The sequence below is a fragment of the Hylobates moloch genome, unplaced genomic scaffold (assembly GCF_009828535.3).
Source record: "Hylobates moloch isolate HMO894 unplaced genomic scaffold, HMol_V3 SCAFFOLD_8, whole genome shotgun sequence".
In the NCBI taxonomy this organism is placed as follows: Eukaryota; Metazoa; Chordata; class Mammalia; order Primates; family Hylobatidae; genus Hylobates; species Hylobates moloch.
In genome coordinates, this window is record NW_026652283.1 from 59,056,404 (window position 1) to 59,075,218 (window position 18,815).

The 18,815-nt window shown below is 40.1% G+C and overlaps 1 protein-coding gene and 1 pseudogene across 1 annotated transcript in view; one reads left to right on the plus strand and one right to left on the minus strand.

Moving 5' to 3' along the window:
- LOC116473208 (rab GTPase-activating protein 1-like) overlaps positions 1 to 18,815 on the minus strand; it is a 293,936-nt gene that overhangs the window by 216,365 nt on the left and 58,756 nt on the right. Inside the window, exon 2 of the mRNA XM_032160934.2 lies at positions 17,213 to 17,254. Within this exon, the coding sequence (XP_032016825.1) occupies positions 17,213 to 17,254 (42 nt within the window). The remainder of the gene's footprint in view (positions 1 to 17,212; positions 17,255 to 18,815) is intronic.
- LOC116473883 (barrier-to-autointegration factor-like) lies at positions 408 to 12,751 on the plus strand (annotated as a pseudogene).

The window sequence follows — 18,815 nt, forward strand, 5'->3', positions numbered from 1 at the left end:
TCTCCTGGCTCAGCCTCCTGAGTAGCTGGGACTACAGGCGCCCGCCACCATGCCTGGCTAATTTTTTGATCTGATCTAGCCAACTCCCCTCTTGCCTTTAGCCTTCAAGCTGCCATTCATTATTCCTGGGCTTAACCCAAGCTAACTTTGGGAAACATTTAGTTTATAGTTTAAATGATAATAGCCTTTCCCAAAACTCAACCGACTTTGTAAAGCTAATGAGAGACCACCAGGCTAGGGGGATAGAGGAGCTTGAATTCTGCTATGGTGTGGACATGATTGTCAGCCATTATTCTGGAGGTCACAAGATATGCAACTTCTCCAATTACTCCTGTAGATAACATCACTATTATAGAACCTAAGATTGGCCTTTTGGGATATCTTTTCAGGTTTTTTGCATGACACCAATGGCTCCACCTGGACCCATCAACTGCTCCTGTGGCCCCACCCAGAAGCAACTCAGCACACAAGATGACCGTTTTCCACACCCCTATGATTGCACCCCCAATGAACAGCAAGTATCCATTGTCTAGCCACCTCCACCCCTTCTTCCAAACTACCTTGGGAAAATCCCTAACCTTCAATGAGATTGATTTGAGTAATAACTCCATCACCTGCAAAGTGTGGCTGTCCTCATATCAATTAAACTCTTTCTTTACTGCAATGCTCCATGAATTGATTTTTTTTGTGCAGTGGGCAGGAAGCACCTGTCAGGTGGTTACAGTGATAATGGTAGTGATAGTAGAAATCCAGAAATGAAGTTCTAAGGAAAAAAAAAAAACTTTTCTGAAAGAGGTAAAAGAGATCAGGAACAAGACAAAGATAATTACTCTTGCCACTTCCATTCAACATTGTACTGTTAACAGTACAGGTCTGCAGCAACTCGATTCTTGCCTCCTCAATAAAAAGAATTTGTCCAAGAGGGCAGAAGGCAGAGTGAGAGATCAAGGCAAGTTTCTGAGCAGGAGTGAGAATTTATTAAAAACTTTTAGAGCAGGAATGAAAGAAAGTAAAGTATTCTTGGAAGAGAGCCAAGCAGGCAACTTGAGAGATTCAAGTATACTGTCTGACCCTTGACTTAGGGTTTTATACATTGGCATGATTCCAGGGTTTGTGTTTCTTGTCCCCTGATTCTTCCCTTGGGGTGGGCTGTCCACATGCACAGTAGCCTGCCAGCTCTTGGGCGGGGCCACATGTACAGTGTGTTTAGTGAAGTTGTGTGCATGTTCATTTGAGGTATTTTTCCCTTACCAGTCAAGTGTTCCCAGAGGAGGGTCATATACCAGTTAAACTCCACCAGTTTGCCTCCTAGTGGGCATGCTTGAGCCTACTCGCCCAAATCCTGAGGTCTTATTAAGAAGCTGCTGATCACCAGCTTCAGGTGTTTTCTTTCTATTGGGAGACAGCCTTTTCCTGGCGCAAGCTACAACCATTATGTTAGATAGTTTAACAACTGCCTGACCATTACCTGATGGTCACCTGACATTCCTGGGGAGGAGGGCCCTCTCCTGTCCTGTTCATGTCTACCTAGTTACCTATTCTACCAGTACTGGAGGTTTTAGTCAGAGGAATTAGGCAAGAAAAAGAAAGAAAATGCATCCAAATCAGAAAGGAAGAAGTAAAAATATGTCTACAAGATGACTGATACAATTTGGCTTTGTGTCCCCACCCAAATCTCATCTTGAATTGTACTCGCATAATTCCCACGTGTTGTGGGAGGGACCCGGTGGGAGATAACAAAATCGTGGGGGTGGTTTCCTCCATACTGTTCTCGTGGTAGTGAATAAGTCTCACAAAATCTGATGTTTTAATAAGGGGAAACTTGTTTCACTTTGCTCTCATTCTCTCTCTTGCCACAGCCACGTGAGACGTGCCTTTCACCTTCAGCCATGATTGTGAGGCCTCCCCAGCCACATGGAACTGTAAGTCCAATAAACCCCTTTCTTTTGTAAATTGCCCGGTCTCGGGTATGTCTTTATCAGCCGCATGAAAACGTACTAATACAATGACATCTTGTATTTCAAAAATCTTGGGAAATACACAATACACATACATGAATATTAAAGCTGAAAATGAGTTCAACAAGGTTGCAGGTTATAAGATCAATATAGATAAGTTGGTTGTATTTAACCCGGGAGGCGGAGCTTGCAGTGAGCCGAGATTGCGCCACTGCACTACAGCCTGCAGCCTGGGTGACAGGGTGAGACTCCGTCTCAAAAAAAAAAAAGAAAGTCGGTTGTATTTTTGGATACCAGTAATAACGATGCAGTGAAAATGAAATTAACAATTCAATTCACAATAGCATAAAGCAGAATAAAAGTTAGAATTAAATTTTTAAAAGTGCTTTAAGACTTTTGTATGCTAAAAACCACAAAGTATCATAAAAAAAATTAAATAAGACCTAAATAAATGTGAAAAAAACCTCATGTTCATGGATCACAAGTCTCAATATTGGTAATGCCGATGAAGAGTCAAGCTCTGTAAAATATTTGAAGAGGTTTATTCTGAGCCAAATATAAATGACCAATGGCCCATGACACAGCCCTCAGATCATGAAAACATGTGCCCAAGGTGGTCAGAGAACAGCTTAGTTTCATACATTTTAGGAAGACATGAGACATCAATCAAATACATGGAAGATGTACATTGGTTTGGTCCAGAAAGGTGAAACAACGGGGAAGTGGGGGCTTCCGGGTCACAGGTAGATTCAAAGATTTTCTTATTGGCAATTGGTTGAAAAAGCTAAGTTGTTGTCTAAAGACTTAGTTAGGAATGTCTGGGTTAAGATAAGCGTTTTGGATACCATGGTTTTATCATGCAGGTGAAGCCTCCAGATAGCAGGCTTGGAAAGAATAGATTATAAATGTTTAACAGACTTAGCAAGTCTGTTCTATTGGTGATTCCAAAAGGGAAGATGGCATAATGAGGCATGTCAGACTCCCACCTTCCCCCATCATGGGCTGATTTGTTTTTTCAGGTTACCTCTGAGATGCCCTTGTCAAGGGGCTGAGGTAAAAGGACGGTCAGGGGGCTTAGGATTTCATTTTTGGTTTACATTCAGATGGCATTACTCCTCAATGGATACAGAGATTCAAAGCAATCCCTATTAAAATCCTATTGCCTTTTTGGCAGAAACTGACAAACTGATCCTAAAATTCATATGAAAATTCAAGGGACTTGGAATAGCCAAAACAATCTTGAAAGAGAAGAACAAAGCTGGAGAACGCACACTTCCTTATCTCAAAACTTATTACAAAGCTAGAGTAATCAAGACTGTGGTACTGGTGTAAGAACAGACACACAGATAAGGGAATAGAAAGTCCAGAAATAAAACTGTCTATGGTCAACTGATTTTTGACAAGGATGCCAAGACTATCCAAAGGAGAAAGAAGAGTCTTTTCAACAAATGGTAGGGGGACAAGTAGATAGCCATGTGCTAAAGGATGAAGGTGTACTCCTAGTGTATGGTATGCTAGGGCTGCCATAAAAAGGAATCAGACTGGGTGGCTTAACAACAGTGATTTATTTTCTCACAGTTCTGGAGGCTAGAAGTCTAAGATCAAGGTGTCAGCAGGGTTTGTTTCTTCTGAGGCTACTCACACGTTGGCTTGTAGATGGCTGTCTTCTCCCTGTGACTTCACATAGTCTTCTCTCCATACATGTCTGTGTCCCAATGTCCTCTTAAGGATACCAGTTATATTGGACTAGGGCCCACCCTAACAAGCTCATTTTAACTTAACTACCTCTTCAAAGACCCTATTTCCAAATACTGTCACGGTCTGAGTAACTGGGGGTTACGACTTCAACATATGAATTTTGGGGGTGGGGGAAAACACAATTCAGCCATAATGTCCTGCCTTACATAATATACAAAAATTAACTCAAAATGCATCAAAGTCCTAAATGTAAAAGCTACAATTATAAAACCCTTAGAAGAAGAAATTTTCGTGACCTTAGATATGACACCAAATGCACAAACAACTAAAGAAAAAATAAATTGGACTTCATTAAAATTAAAAATGTTTGTGTTTCAAAGGACATTATCTAGAAAATGAAGACAGTCCACAGAATGGGAGGCAATACCCAGCACATATAAAGAACTGTTACAGCTCAGCCTGGGCAACATAGTAAGACCCTGTCTCTAAAAAAAAAAAAAAATTTTTGCTGGACATGGTGACACACACGTAGTCCCAGCTACTTGGGAGTCTGATGTAGGAGGATCCTTTGAGCCCAGGAGTCTGAAACTGCAGTGAGCCATGATTATGCCACTGCATTCCAGCCTGGGCAACAGAATGAGACCCTGACTCAAAAAATATATATCTGTTACAACTCAACAATAAAAGTGCAGGAAACTCAATTAGAAAGTGGGCAAAGGATCTGAACAGCCATTTCTTCAAAAAAGATATACAAATGGCCAATAAGCATATGAAAATATGTTCAGATGAGATCGGGCGCATTCGGGATGGTATGGCTGTAGACTTGAAAAGATGTTCAACATCAGGAGAATGCAAATCAAAACACAACAAGATGCCACTTCATGCCCACTAAGGTGGCTATAATAAAAAATAAAGTAGACAATAACAAGTGTTAGCAAGGATGTAGAAGAATCAAACCCTCATTTTTTCGATTGTCTCCTATTCACCCTGCTAATATGGGAGGAATTCCTGCCCTACAATTGCAGCCATGGTCAAACACACCTGACACGGACAGATGAGATTGACAGTAGTTTATTAGTAACATGTATTCACATCCCCAAGGGAGGAAAACATCATGGAAGGGCTGAATTAAAAAACAGTGAACAATCAGGGGCTGTGGGAGGCAGGCTTTATGGTATCAAGAGAGTGGGGTGCCCCCTAGCTCCCCTGGGATGATGTGATTGGCTTGTTTGAATAATGACACAGGCTGGCAAGGAACTGAAGCTTGCTACTCTAAGAAAGAATGGTGCCACTGGGTATAGTGGCTCATGCCTACAGTCTTAGCTACTTTGGAGGCTGAGGCAGGAGGATTGAGTCCAGGAATTGGAGGTTACAATGAACTATGATTGTGCCACTGCACTCCAACCTGGGCAACAGAGTGAGACCACAGGCCTTAAAAAAAAATCAAAGAAAAGAAAAGTGCCTCATCCTTTGGCTAAGGAGGGTTGTTTGGCTAGGAAACCTTATCCACAGGAGCAAAATAAGGAGGAGACCTTGCACTTAGGTGACTGGAGGCCTTCCTGATTTCTGCCAGATGTTGAGGCAGCACATCATATTGGGCTTTAATTTTAGGCCTTACAACATACTTATATGTTGCCACGGGGGATGTAATGGTGCAGCTGCTTTGCAAAACTGTTTGGCAGCTCCACAAAAAGTTAAACACAGAATTACCATATGATCCAAGAATTCTGTTCCAGGCATATACCCAAGAGAACTGAAAGCGGATGTTCGCAAAACCTTGTACACAAATGTTCACAGTAGTATTATTCATAACAGTCAAAATGGAAACAACTGAAATGTTTATTAACTGATTAATGGATAAATAAAATGTGGTACATTTGAACAATGGAATATTATCTAGCAATAAAAAGGAATTAAGAACTGATACATGCTACGACATGGATAAACCTAGAAAACATTATGCTAAGGAAAAAAAGCCAGTCACAAAAGACCACTTATCATATGATCCCATTTATATGAAATGTTCAGAATAGGTAAATCCACAGAGATAGAAAACAGATTAGAAGTTGTCAGGTGGTGATAGGATGGGGAAATGGGAAGTGGCTACTATGTTTATGGGGTGATAAGAATGTTCTAGAATTAGATAAAGGTGATGGGTGCACAAGTTTGTGACAATCCTAGAAACCACTAATTATACTTTTTTTTTTTTTTTTTTTTTGAGATGGAGTCTTGCTCTGTTGCCCAGGCTGGAGTGCAGTGGCACGATCTCGGCTCACTGCAAGCTCCGCCTCCCGAGTTCACGCCATTCTCTTGCCTCAGCCTCCTGCATAGCTGGGACTACAGGCACCTGCCACCATGCCTGGCTAATTTTTTTTTTTTTTTTTTTTGAGACAGAGTCTCGCTCTGTCGCCCAGGCTGGAGTGCAGTGGCGCAATCTCGGCTCACTGCAAGCTCCGCCTCCCGGGTTCATGCCATTCTCCTGCCTCAGCCTCTCCGAGTAGCTGGGACTACAGGCGCCCACCACCACGCCCGGCTAATTTTTTGTATTTTTAGTAGAGACGGGGTTTCACCGTGGTCTCGATCTCCTGACCTCGTGATCCGCCTGCCTCGGCCTCCCAAAGTGCTGGGATTACAAGCGTGAGCCACCGCGCCCGGCCCATGCCTGGCTAATTTTTTGGTTTTTAGTAGAGACGGGGTTTCACCATGTTAGCCAGGATGGTCTTGATCTCCTGACCTCTGATCCACCCGCCTCGGCCTCCCAAAGTGCTGGGATTACAGGCATGAGCCACCATGCCCAGCCACTAATTGTACATTTTTAAAGGGAATTTTATGACATATAAAATATATCTCAATAATGAAAATGAGAGAAGCTAAATACTGGGGACAAGAGCAATTAATTTCAAGGTTTTTAAAAGCAAAGGAGGCCAGGCACGGTGGCTCATGCCTGTAATCCTAGCGCTTTGGGAGGCCAAGGCGGGTGGATCACTTTAGGCCAGGAGTTTGAGACCAGCCTGGCCAACATGGTGAAAGCCCGCCTCTACTAAAAATACAAAAATTAGCCAGGTGTGGCGGCGTATGCCTGTAGTCCTAGCTATTCCAGAGGCTGAGGCACGAGAACCTCTTAAACCCGGGAGGTGGAGGTTCCAGTGAGCTGAGATAGAGCCACTATTTAGCCTGAGCAACAGAGCTAGAATCTATCTTAAAAAAAAAAAAAAGAAAAAAAAAAAGCAAAGGAGACCCGGGTTGAAAAAGCTGCTATCCTGGCAGAATTCTTATTCATATACACATAGGAGGAAGTGAGGGAAAAGAAAACCTATGCTTTCTCAATTTGACTCTAAGTCAGTAGTCAATAAATATTTAAGTGCCTACTATGTGCCAGCAACTCCAATAAAAAGGCAAACTAGTGGGCAGACCCCACATAGAGATTAACTACAATGAGGAAGACAACAACCAACCAACCATTTAATCAGGTATCAGTCCCAGGTGTGCAAAGGACTGTCAACTAGATACCCTAGAAGACAAAGGGAGCCTGTGTTTTCACTGTCTAACCTAAGTTTGCAGAAGGCACAGAAAGTTCCTAACATAGTGAAGCTAAATGGAAATTAGCTTATTGAAGAGAGGGAGACAGAGCATTCCTGGCAGAGGAAACCAGTATATGTGATGGCTCTTAAGTGAAAGACAGATTGGTCTATTGGGAAAACCTGAAAGAAGTTCATTATAGCTTGATTGAGACAGTGCAAATGAGAGGAAGGGAAGGGGCAGTTGAGGATGGAGAGGTAAGTTGTGCCAGATCATAAAACCTATGTGGACTGTGTCAAAATTGTGAACTTTATCCTAACAGCAATGGAGGCCTTTAAATAAAGGACTTGAAGCAAGAAAAAATTTACTTCTCTGACCTCATCTCCTACCGCCCTTCCCTCACTCTCTTGTTGTAGCCTCGCTGGCTTCCTTCCGTCCCTCAACACTCAGTCACACTCCCAGCACAGAGCATCCCCTCACTACCTGCAGTCTTTGTCCAAATCTCATCCTCTAGTTGGGGCCTATCCTGACTACCCTATTTAACACTGCAACCTACCCGTAACTCCCATCACCCTGCAGCACTTTTCCTTTTCCCCATAACACTATAACTTCTAATATACCATATTTATATATTTATTATGTTTATTGTTGATACGGTTTGGCTGTGTCCCCACCCAAACCTCATCTTGAATTCTAACTCCCACAATTCCCATGTGTCGTGGGAGGAACTTGGTGGAAGGTAATTGAATCATAGGGGTGGGTCTTTCCCATGCTGTTCTCCTGGTAGTGAATAGTCTCATGAGATCTGATGGTTTTAAAAACGGGAGTTTCCACCGTCTGGGAAGTGAGGAATGCCTCTGTTCAGCCCTTGTCCGGCCCCGCCACTGTCTCCGTCTGGGAAGTGAGGAGCGCCTCTGCTGGGAAGTGCGCAGCACATCTGCCTGGCCCCTGCATTGTCTAGGAAGTGAGGAGCACCTCCGCCTGGCGGCTGCACCGTCTGAAAACTGAGGAGCGCCTCTGCCTGGCCGCCCCACCCTCTGGGAAGTGAGGAGCGCCTCTGCCCGGCTGCTGTGCAACCATCCAAGTGTGAAGTGGCAGTCTTGTGTGTGATCTTTCTGGCCTCCTCAAGTTTGCATTTTTGACATTAAAGTTTACTTTTAAATTAAAATAAATAAATAAATAAATAAACAAATACAAGAGTTTCCCTACACAAGCCCTCTCTCTTTGTCTGCTGCCATCCATGTTGGATGTGACTTGCTCCTCCTTGCCTTCCTTCATGATTGTGAGGCCTGGCCCAGCCACGTGGAACTGTAAGTCCATTAAACCTCTTTCTTTTATAAATTGCCCAGTCTTGCGTATGTCTTTATCAGCAGTGTGAAAATGAACTAATACAATTATCAACTGTCTCTTGCTAGAACATAATTTCCACAGAGGCAAGTAGCTTTGTTACTTTAGTTCACTCATCTCTATTCAAGCACATAGAACAAACAGTACCTGTCTCTAAATAGGTGTTTAGTAAATATTGTTGAATAATGACTAAAATCTGCTTTAATAGTATTAAAAAGCCAAAAAACAACAGATGCTGGGTGAGGGTGCAGAGTAAAGAGAATGCTTATACACTGTTGGTGAGAATATAAATTAGTTCAGCCACCATGGAAAGCAGTTTGGCAATTTCTCAAAGAACTTACAACAGAATTACCATTTGACCCAGCCATCCCATTACTTTGTATATGCCCAAAGGAATATAAACTGTTCTACCATAAAGACACATGCACATGTATGTTCATCGCAGCACTATTCACAATAGCAAAGACATGGAATCAACCTAGATGCCCATCAACAGTACACTGGTTAAATAAAATGTGGTAAACACCATAGAATACTATGCATCCATAAGGAGAATGAGATCATGTCCTTTGCAACAGCATGGATGCAGCTGGAGGCCATCATCCTAAGCAAACTAACACAGAACAGAAAACCAAATACCACATGCTCTCACTTATAAGTGGGAGCTAAACACTGAGTACACATGGACACAAAGAAGGGAACAATAGACATGGGGCCTACTTGAGGGTGGAGGAGGGTGAGGATACAAAAACTACCTATTGGGTACTATGCTTATCACTTGGGCGAAGAAATAATCTGTATACCAAACCCCCATGACACAAAATTTATCTATATAACAGACCTACACAAGTACCCTGAAATTCAAAGTAAAAAAAAAAAAAAAATCTGCTTTAAAAAGACTACTGGCAGTGTGGCAATGGACTGAGCAATGGTCAAGAGTATATGGGGAAAGCGCTGTCACCCACTTCTGTCAGTTCCACTGCTAACACTCAAATCCGAGCCACCATCTTCTCAAACCTATCTCTTTTATAAACCTCCGCATGATCTAAACTAATCATACTGATATGGTTTGGATGTTTGTCCCCTCCAAATCTCATGTTGAAGTGTAATCCCCAATGTTGAAGGTAGGGCCTAGTGGGAGGTGTTTGGGTCATGGGGGTAGATCCCTCATGAATGGCTTATTGGCATCCTCTTGCTGATCAGCTAGTTCTCACTCAGTGAGTTCACATGAGATCTGGCTGTTGTAAAAGAGTCTGGGACCTCCCCCTTCTGTCTCTTGCTTCTCCTCTTGTCATGTGATATACAGCTCCCCTTGCTTTCTGCCATGATTGTAAGCTTCCTGAGGCCCTCACCAGAAGCAGATACCAGTACTATGTTTCGTGTATAACCTGTTGAACTGTAAGCCAAAATAAAACCACTTTTTTTTTCTTTTTGTTGTTTGGAGACAGAGTCTCACTCTGTTGCCCAGGCTGGAGTGCAGTGGTGCAATTTCGGCTCACTGCAACCTCTGCCTCCCAGGTTCAAGCGATTCTCCTGCCTCAGCCTCCTGAGTAGCTGGGACTACAGGCGCCTGCCACCATGCCTGGCTAATTTTTATATTTTTAGTAGAGACAGGGTTTCACTATGTTGGCCAGGCTGGTCTCTAACTCCTGACCTCCAGTTATCCGCCCACCTTGGCCTCCCAAAGTACTGGGATTACAGGCATAAGCCAATGTGCCTGGCTGAAACTTTTTTTTTTTTAAATAGATTACCCAGCCTCAAATGTTTCTTTATAGCAATGCAAGAATGAACTAACATACATATTCATTTATTTGTTTAATTACTATCTTTCTCTCATTGGAATGCAAGTTCCATGAAAGCAGGGTCTTTCCTGGTTACTACTTTATCTCCAATGTCTAGAACAGTACCTGGCACTTCATAGGTATCCAATATTTATTACTACAGGAGGTCCTGCAATAATCCAGGAGGCCATCATCTTCCTGGAAAATTTGGTGGCCTAAAAGCTACCAAAGTAAGAATAGGAGAAAAGTGGGAAGATTCTAAAAATTTTCAAGAAGTAGAATCCACAGGACTTGGTGACTGAACTGATATGGGATATTAAGAAGAGAGTTAAGGATAACTTCTAGGTTTCTGGTTTGAGCAGCTGGGTAGAGTCCTTACTGAAGTGGAGGTTACTAGATGAAAAGTACATTTGGGAGGGCACATTATTTCAGTTTTGACTTTTGATGTGCCTGTGAAACATCCAAGCTGACATGTTCAGTCCACAGCCAAATATGTGGGTTTGGATTAAATATAAATAAGAGTAAACATCAACCTAAGTGCCCACCTGAGGAGTAGATGAGAAAATGTGATATATTAATATATACACCATGGAATACTACTCAGCCATAAAAAAGAATGAAATAATGTCTTTTGTAGCAACTTGAAAGAGAAGGTCATTATCCTAAGTGAAGTAACTCAGGAATGGAAAACCAAATACCGAATGTTCTCACTAAGTGAGAGCTAAGTTATGGGTATGCAAAAGCATACAAAGTAGAAAATGGACATTGGAGACTCAGAAGGGGAAAGGGTGGGAGGGTGGTGAGGGATTAAAAAAATAAAAATAAATGAGAGTAAACATTTATAGATGAAACCAGGGGAATGAATAGGATCGACAAGGGAGAAGCAATAAGCGACTTCCTAGAGGCTGGAGATTTGTAGAACTCCAAGCTAATGGCTAGGGGGGAAAAGGAGTGAGAAAAAAAAAGACAGAAGTAGCAGAGGGGGAGATAAAAGAAAGGACAGAAACCAAGGGAAGATGTTTCCAAAACATAAAAAAGAAGGGGATAAAAAAGGAAGCGTTGTGTATGTCATTATGCTGTTTTGACAACTGTTGAAGGATCAAGTAAGATATTAAAAAAGCTTCAATGGAATGGTAAGGAAAAACCATACTGCAAAGGGCTGAAAAGCCAAAAACATCAAAGATATACTTCAGAACTTTTTTTTTTTTTTTTTTTTTTTTGAGATGGAGTCTTGCTCTGTCGCTCAGGCTGGAGTACAATGGTGCAATCTTGGCTCACTGCAACCTCTGCCTCCGGGGTTCAAGCGATTCTTGTGCCTCAGCCTCCCAAGTAGCTGAGATTACAGGTGCCCACCACCACGCCTGGCTGTTTTTTGTATTTTTTAGTAGAGACAGGGTTTCGTCATGTTGGCCAGGCTGGTCTCGAACCCTTGACCTTAGGTAATTCACCCACCTTGGCCCCCTAAAGTGTCAGAACTTTTATATAAGCCCCTCCAAACTAAGAGAAGGTCCAGTCTTCTAGAATTTAGCCATGATCCACTGCTTCCCTAAAGAAACTGGATATTCTCCTCAAAAAAGAAAATACTGGACTCTTCAAAGCTGGCTGAAGAGCTTTATTTATATGATTTAGTAATAAAAAATTACTAAATCATTACTTTTAAATTGCTTTGTTTTATATTTATGTTTATTATATTTATGTACAAATAAATGTATATACTTAATATATTTATATATTATATTTATATTTATATTTATAACTTGCTTTCGATTTCCATAAAGGTGCTTGTTTAGAAATTTTTGAAGAGTATGGGAAAATGCACTCTCACATTGCTAGCAGAGAAGAATTTTGTAATATGTATCCAAAATTAAAATTTGGTTACAGTTTGACCTAGCAATTCCATCTCTAGAAATGTACCCCAGGGATATCAGATAAGTATGCAAAGATACAAGTTTAAGGATATTTGTTACGGTTTTATTTAACAGGAAATTCTGGAAACAAACGTCCATAAAAACTAAATATAAAATTGGTTAAATAAATTATGGTACAGGGGAAAGTTCTAGTGGCTTGAGGTATTGGCAGGAGCAGCCGGGCGGCAGGAGGAACCCTTATGGGAACTGAAGCTGACGATTAAACCAGAACAAGATTACAACCTCCCAAAAGCACTGAGACTTTGTGGCAGAGTCCGTGGGGGAAAAGCCAGTAGGGAGCCTGGCCGGGATTGGTGAAGTTATGGACAAGAAGCTGGAGGAAAGGGGCTTTGACAAGGCCTATGTTGTCCTTGGCCAGTTTCTGGTGCTAAAGAAAGATGAAGACCTCTTCTGCGAATGGCTGAGGGACACTGGTGGTACCAACACTAAACAGTCCCAGGACTGCTTCGGACGCCTTCCTGAGTGGTGTGACGCCTTCTTGTGATGCTTTCTGGGAAGCCCTCAATCCCCAGCCCTCATCCGGAGTTTGCAACCCAGCAGGGACTCCTCCCCTGTCCTCAACACAGGAAAAGACTGCTATTGTCCTACTCACCTCCAATGTACTCCAGGGTCTTTTGGGAGTTTTCTCTCCTAATCATTTTAACTTTTTTGGATTCTCGCTCTTGCATGCCTCCGCCTTCCTTTTTCCCCTGCTACTTCCCTGGGGACAGTCACCAGCTTTCCTGAATGGATTCCTGGCCCCGTCCCTCACCCCCACCCTCACTTTCAGTCCGTTTGATACCATTTGGCTCCTTTTTTGGCAGAAAAGTCACTGTCCTTGTAAAGTTTTTTAGATCAATAAAGTCAGTGGCTTTCAAAAAAAAAAAAATATATATATATATGGTACAGGGCAGGGCACGGTGGCTCACGCCTGTAATCCCAACACTTTGGGAGGCTGAGGCGGGTGGATCACCTGAGGTCAGGAGTTCGAGATCAGCCTGGCCAACATGGTGAAACCCCCGTCTCTACTAAAAATACAAAATTTAGCAGGGCTTGGTGGCTTGCACTTGTAATCCCAGCCACTCAGGAGGTTGAGGCAGGAGAATCACTTGCAACCTGGGAGGCGGAGGTTGCAGTGAGCCAATATTGTGCCACCGCTCTGCAGCCTGGACAACAGAACCAGACTGCCTCAAAATAAATTATGCCACGTACAGTAGGATAAAAACCAGTCAAAAGAGAAATTCTGTCTCTAACAATAGCACCTCAGTACACTGTAGTACTGAGTTCTAGGCATCAATCATATATTAACTCATTAAACTCTAACAACAATCTTATGAGACTGGTATTACTAATATTCCCCCATTTAAAAAATGGAGAAATTGTAATTTACCTAAGACCATTGGATAAATTGTTTTGAATGAATCTGAACTTAAGTAGTCTGACTCCAATGTCCACATGCTTTTAACCATTACATGTGTTTAGCGACATGGAAAGATATTCACGATATACTAAATGAAAAAGAGTATTGTTCAACAGCATTTTTTGAAAAAAAATAAATTTATGTGCATCCTTTCACACTGTTCTTCTGGATTTTCTCTCACTTTCCCATCTTATCTCAAACTCAGATTAAAAATATACATACATACATATATACATACATACATATGTGTATAAGTAGGTAATGCATACTTATATAATCATAGACCAAAGCATGGGATAAAGGTTTTATACCAAGTTTTTATTGTGGTTATCCCTGGGAACAGGATTATGATTGGGCTTTCTTTATCTCTGTTGTGCCTGCATACACATGTAGGACACGAAATAAGCATATAATACTTTGGGAAGGCCAGAGAAAAACACTCTGTCATTTACTTTTAACCACGGACAGCAAACAAAAAACCTATTCTGACTGAGAAATTTCTGTGCCCAACATGAAGTGGCTAAGATCAATTCTGACTGATCATCTCCAGTCTATTAAATCTATTGAATGTATTCTATGACTACCTAATGTTTCATATAAGTAAATAAATTACATTTGAAGGAATATATCTGACCTACGTACTGGACACAAAATGATTTCATGATGCTGCTTAGTATTGTGAATCATTCTTTTAGGTCAATAGCTTTTTAGCTACCTGATAGGCTATTACTAACCAAAAAGAAGCTGGTCCCGTTCAGAAAGTAGGTGTCTTTAAAACCTAATGGAGCAACAGAGAATTCATCCTGTATCTATCCCATTCAAAAAAATTATAAATCCAACTTTCCCACTACTGAGACAAAAGTCTTTAGGTGATCTTGGGCTTTGATCTCTCAATTATCAACTAGGGGCTGGGGGAAGAATTAGATGTTTTCTCTGGCTAATACCATTACTATTCTACAAATAACTTCTAGACATTTAATGTATGTTAATGAGATAATCTGTTAGTACTTAACACAGAGTATAAATGTTCAAGAAATGTTAGTTCTGTCCCCTCATCACAAGAAATGCTTATAATACAGAGAAATCTGAAGTCTCTCTGTAGCTATACTGAAAATTCCTTAGGCTCAATTCATAAGCACTTTGAGGGCCAGGCTCATTGGCTCACACCTATAATCCCAGTGCTTTGGGAGGCCAAGGCAGGAGGACTGCTCGAGTCCAGGAGTTTGAGACCAGCCTGAGCAACATAGTGAGACCCCTGTCTCTACAAAATTTTTAAAATTAGCTGGGCATGGTGGCATCTACCTGTAATTCTAGCTCCTCAAGAGGCTGAGGAGGGAGGATCACTTGAGCCCAGGAATTTGAGGCTGCAGTAAGCTATCACCATGCCACTATACTCCAGCCTAGGCAACAGAGTGAGCAGAATAAGACCCTGTCTCAAAAAGCAAAAAACAAAACAAAACAAAACAAAAACCCCAGCAATTTGAACTTCTCCAAAGTTTTTAATTTTGATACAAATAATACATATTATTTTATCTGGTATACTACACTAGAAGCTGAAAGTCAGTAACTGTCACATATGTTTGCGTATTCTTGTTTTCCAAGTGGTGGCAATAGATCATTAAAGTACACTTCAGTTTAGTCCCATATATACTCTGTCTATGGGGGGTCAGCTTCAGGATTCATATAAGGAATTTACATAAATATAGGGCACTAGTGGTGAGGAGACTCTTTTTATCTTCTCTAACTAGTAAAATTCTCTAAGATGAGGCTAGAAGAGTGCCCATGTATTGCTAAAGAAGACAAGCAAAGCCTTCCTGCCCAGTGGCCAGAGAATGTCCTCTGTAGAGGCCTTGTCTGGGTTAACATGGACAAAATAAATGAAAATAATATGAACAAGTCAACATGTCAATCAAGAAGATAATTTACTAATGTATATAGTATTAAGTTGACACAGGGTATAGGTCTGATATCCAGAGAGGTAGTCCTGGGTTACTCAAAAGACAGATTAACCATGCAGTGAAAGCACTAGTAAAGATAAGTCACCAAAAAAATGAGGAAAGGCATTTTGGGAAAGACATAATATCTGAGAGTTTAAAAAATTAGATATAATATAAGAAATCAGAACTTTCTTGGACCTCCTTATACTTACTTTATGTTTTAATATTGTTTTTAGTCTGAATTACAAATACTTTCAATGCTTAGGCATTCTAAAAGTCTTATTCCAGCCCTGTTGAGAGGACATGTTGGAAAGTTTCGGCTTGGATTTGTTTTAATGAAAGAAAAAAATTAGAGGTCAAAACCCATGACTTCACTAAAGGACATAGCAAATATGTTTCTGTTATTTTATTTAAAATATTTTTCTATTTTCTAAATAGCTTTGGCATAAAAAATATATAAACACAAATGATTTAATTTTAAAAAGTGCATTTTATGAACTTCACAAAGAGCAAATGTTTAAAGGAATAAGAGACGAGGAATAGAGATCCACTTACTGAGTTGCAGAGGGCCTGTACTATTTCATGCCTTTGTTTAGAATCAAGGTTATGTTAATGGTTAGGTATGGTTAAGGCTCTCCTAACGTATCAAGAGGTCCTCCTATGATACCATGTCATTATCTTTTGAGAGATTCAGAAGAATGATAAGGGATCTAGGAACACATTCTGAATCACCTTGTAAAGAACAATAATAATGACAGCTAACATTTACTAGGCAGTAAAATGTTCTAGATACTACATTAAGGACTTCTTTGATCATCTCAATTCTTTTAACAATCCCATAAATTAATTTCTATTATTATCTCAAAACCCAGACTCTGAGCACTTAGAATAATTTGCCTAAGGTCATACGGTAGGGCTGAAATTAGAAGAAAATCTGTGTGAGTCCAGGTCTGCCATTTTAACCACCATGTCACACTGAGGAAAGGGTAAGCCTGTGCCTTTGAGGCAATTATCGCCTTTAATATCAGAATGTCTTCTTTGACTGAAGGACAAAAACCAGCTGGGTTATCTTCATCAACTCTGCAGCAAATGTCTTGCAGTTACCACATTATTAAAGCTGTATGATATGTTGACATAAAATCCAACAAGGTAATTACAATAGAATTCTAAAGCGTTTTATAAATTTCTAATTATCATGGAAAGAACTGCAAATTGCAATGTAGCAGTTTCTTTTTTAGTCAGTATATTATAAAAACTTTTAAATAATTCAACTATATGTTTAGGTAGCTCCAGAGATGTTATAGTAAAAAGTGTTTTAAGAAAAAGCAGGCATCATTTTGACAGAAAACAATTTTTAACTTTTTCTCTTATATCATCCAATTCATATGATAAAAAGATACTTTATGTTACTGGAAAAGGCTCTATGATAGTACCATTAAATAAATGGATTATAAGAAAAAAAAAGACTCCAAATAAACAACAACAGAAAAGGACAAGGGGAGGGAAGAGGATCAGAGATTCTCAGAGAAGTCATCTTTTTTTGTGTGTCTGAGAAACTGAGTCAAAGATTGTAAATTGAATTATTCGTCCCAAGGGCAAAGAGGTAAGAGAATTTGGTGACTTAAGATTAAAAAAAAAGACTTACCTTTAGGAGAGCCAAAGCTACATGAAAGATTATGTTCAAACCCTGAAATAGAAAAAGAAAGTGAAAATTAGTATTGCCACATACATCACTATTTTATTATTTCCCCAAGGCTTCCATATATATTTAATAAAATTCCCAATTGCTTTCATCTTCACAAACAATAATTAAACCATGAGTTTTTTTTTAAAGGTATTTTCTTTCCCTGAGTGGCTTGTTGTAAATTTTAGGTGCTATTTAATCAATGTTCACATAAAATTGTTTTTCCAATAAGTTATTTCCCTTCAGTCAATTTCTGGATTATTCACATATGCCTAAGTCTTATGAAAGTCAAGCTTCTTGCTCAAGCTGGCACAATGATGCAGAAGTCTAAAATTATTAATTGAAATTCCTAACCCTAATCTGGACATCTCGGTGTTACAGTTCAACTGCAAGTAGCAGACAGAATAAAATAAAAAAAAAACAAGGCAGTGTTGCTGATAAGTGGGACAGATTGTGTACTGGAGGCTTTAAGTATCATACTGCATTTCCACTACTGTTCTTACTGTTTTCTTATTTGTTTTAGCAATTGCTTTCAAGTATTATTTGTATAACTAGAGGTCTGCCAGACTTCCTTTTCTTTTCTGAAAACCATAACAATATTTCTTTAGAAATAAACAAATTAAATTGTTCCTTAAGAAGCTATTCTAGAACTGAATTTTGAACTCTGGGTTCTGCCCAATTGCTCTGAAGAGATGTTGAGTTATTAAATTCAAAAAATAGAGAATCTTATATGATAAAGATAACAATCAGAAACGTTTGCTACAAAATGTGCTGTTTCCTTGCCATGCAAGTCATCACACATAAGAAAAAAGATATTTCAAGTATGAGTTGGCATAAGTCCCTTAAGTCCAGGGTCCATTTGATGTGCCCTCTTCATCTTGGTCACTGATACATTCTGGCTGGCTTTTGGATATGGAGCTGTACTAAATGTGCTATCCAAAAAACTTATAATAAACCATGCTTTTTCTGTCTCTGAAATAACTCCAGAAGCAAGGATTAGGCCCAGATATTTAGAGTGTATTCCTGTTATGATTTGCTAACATAACCTTTCACATTCAGCTACCAGAAATATGACATAATGATGGAAGGAATGAATGATAAACACAAATATTCAGTTGGTTAAAATATAAACCAAATATTTTTGGTTTGGGGTTTACTTAGCTAATTCTTTAAGAAACCAAAAGCAATAGGAAATAAGTATAATCATGCCAGGAGATAAAAACAAATGAACACAGTTCATCACCATACTAAGCAATTATCCTAGACTGGTTTTGATCAAAATTTACCAATTAGAAAAACGAAAGACAATTACAGATTTTCAAATGTGGGTTACAATTAAGCAAAATTTGCTTTCTGAATCAAAGTTTGACTTCTCACCCACTAGCTGCTGCCCACCTGCCAAAACTTAAAGGCCAATATAAAAAAGACCTACTGCCCTGTTCTTTTCCAACTCTGTTCACCACCACATCACAACCGCTAGGCAGCAGTGAATTCTCACAACCTGAGTGCTTATCAGCTTGCCATCAGAACCTGATCCACTGTTTCTCTGGTCCTTGTTTTTTCA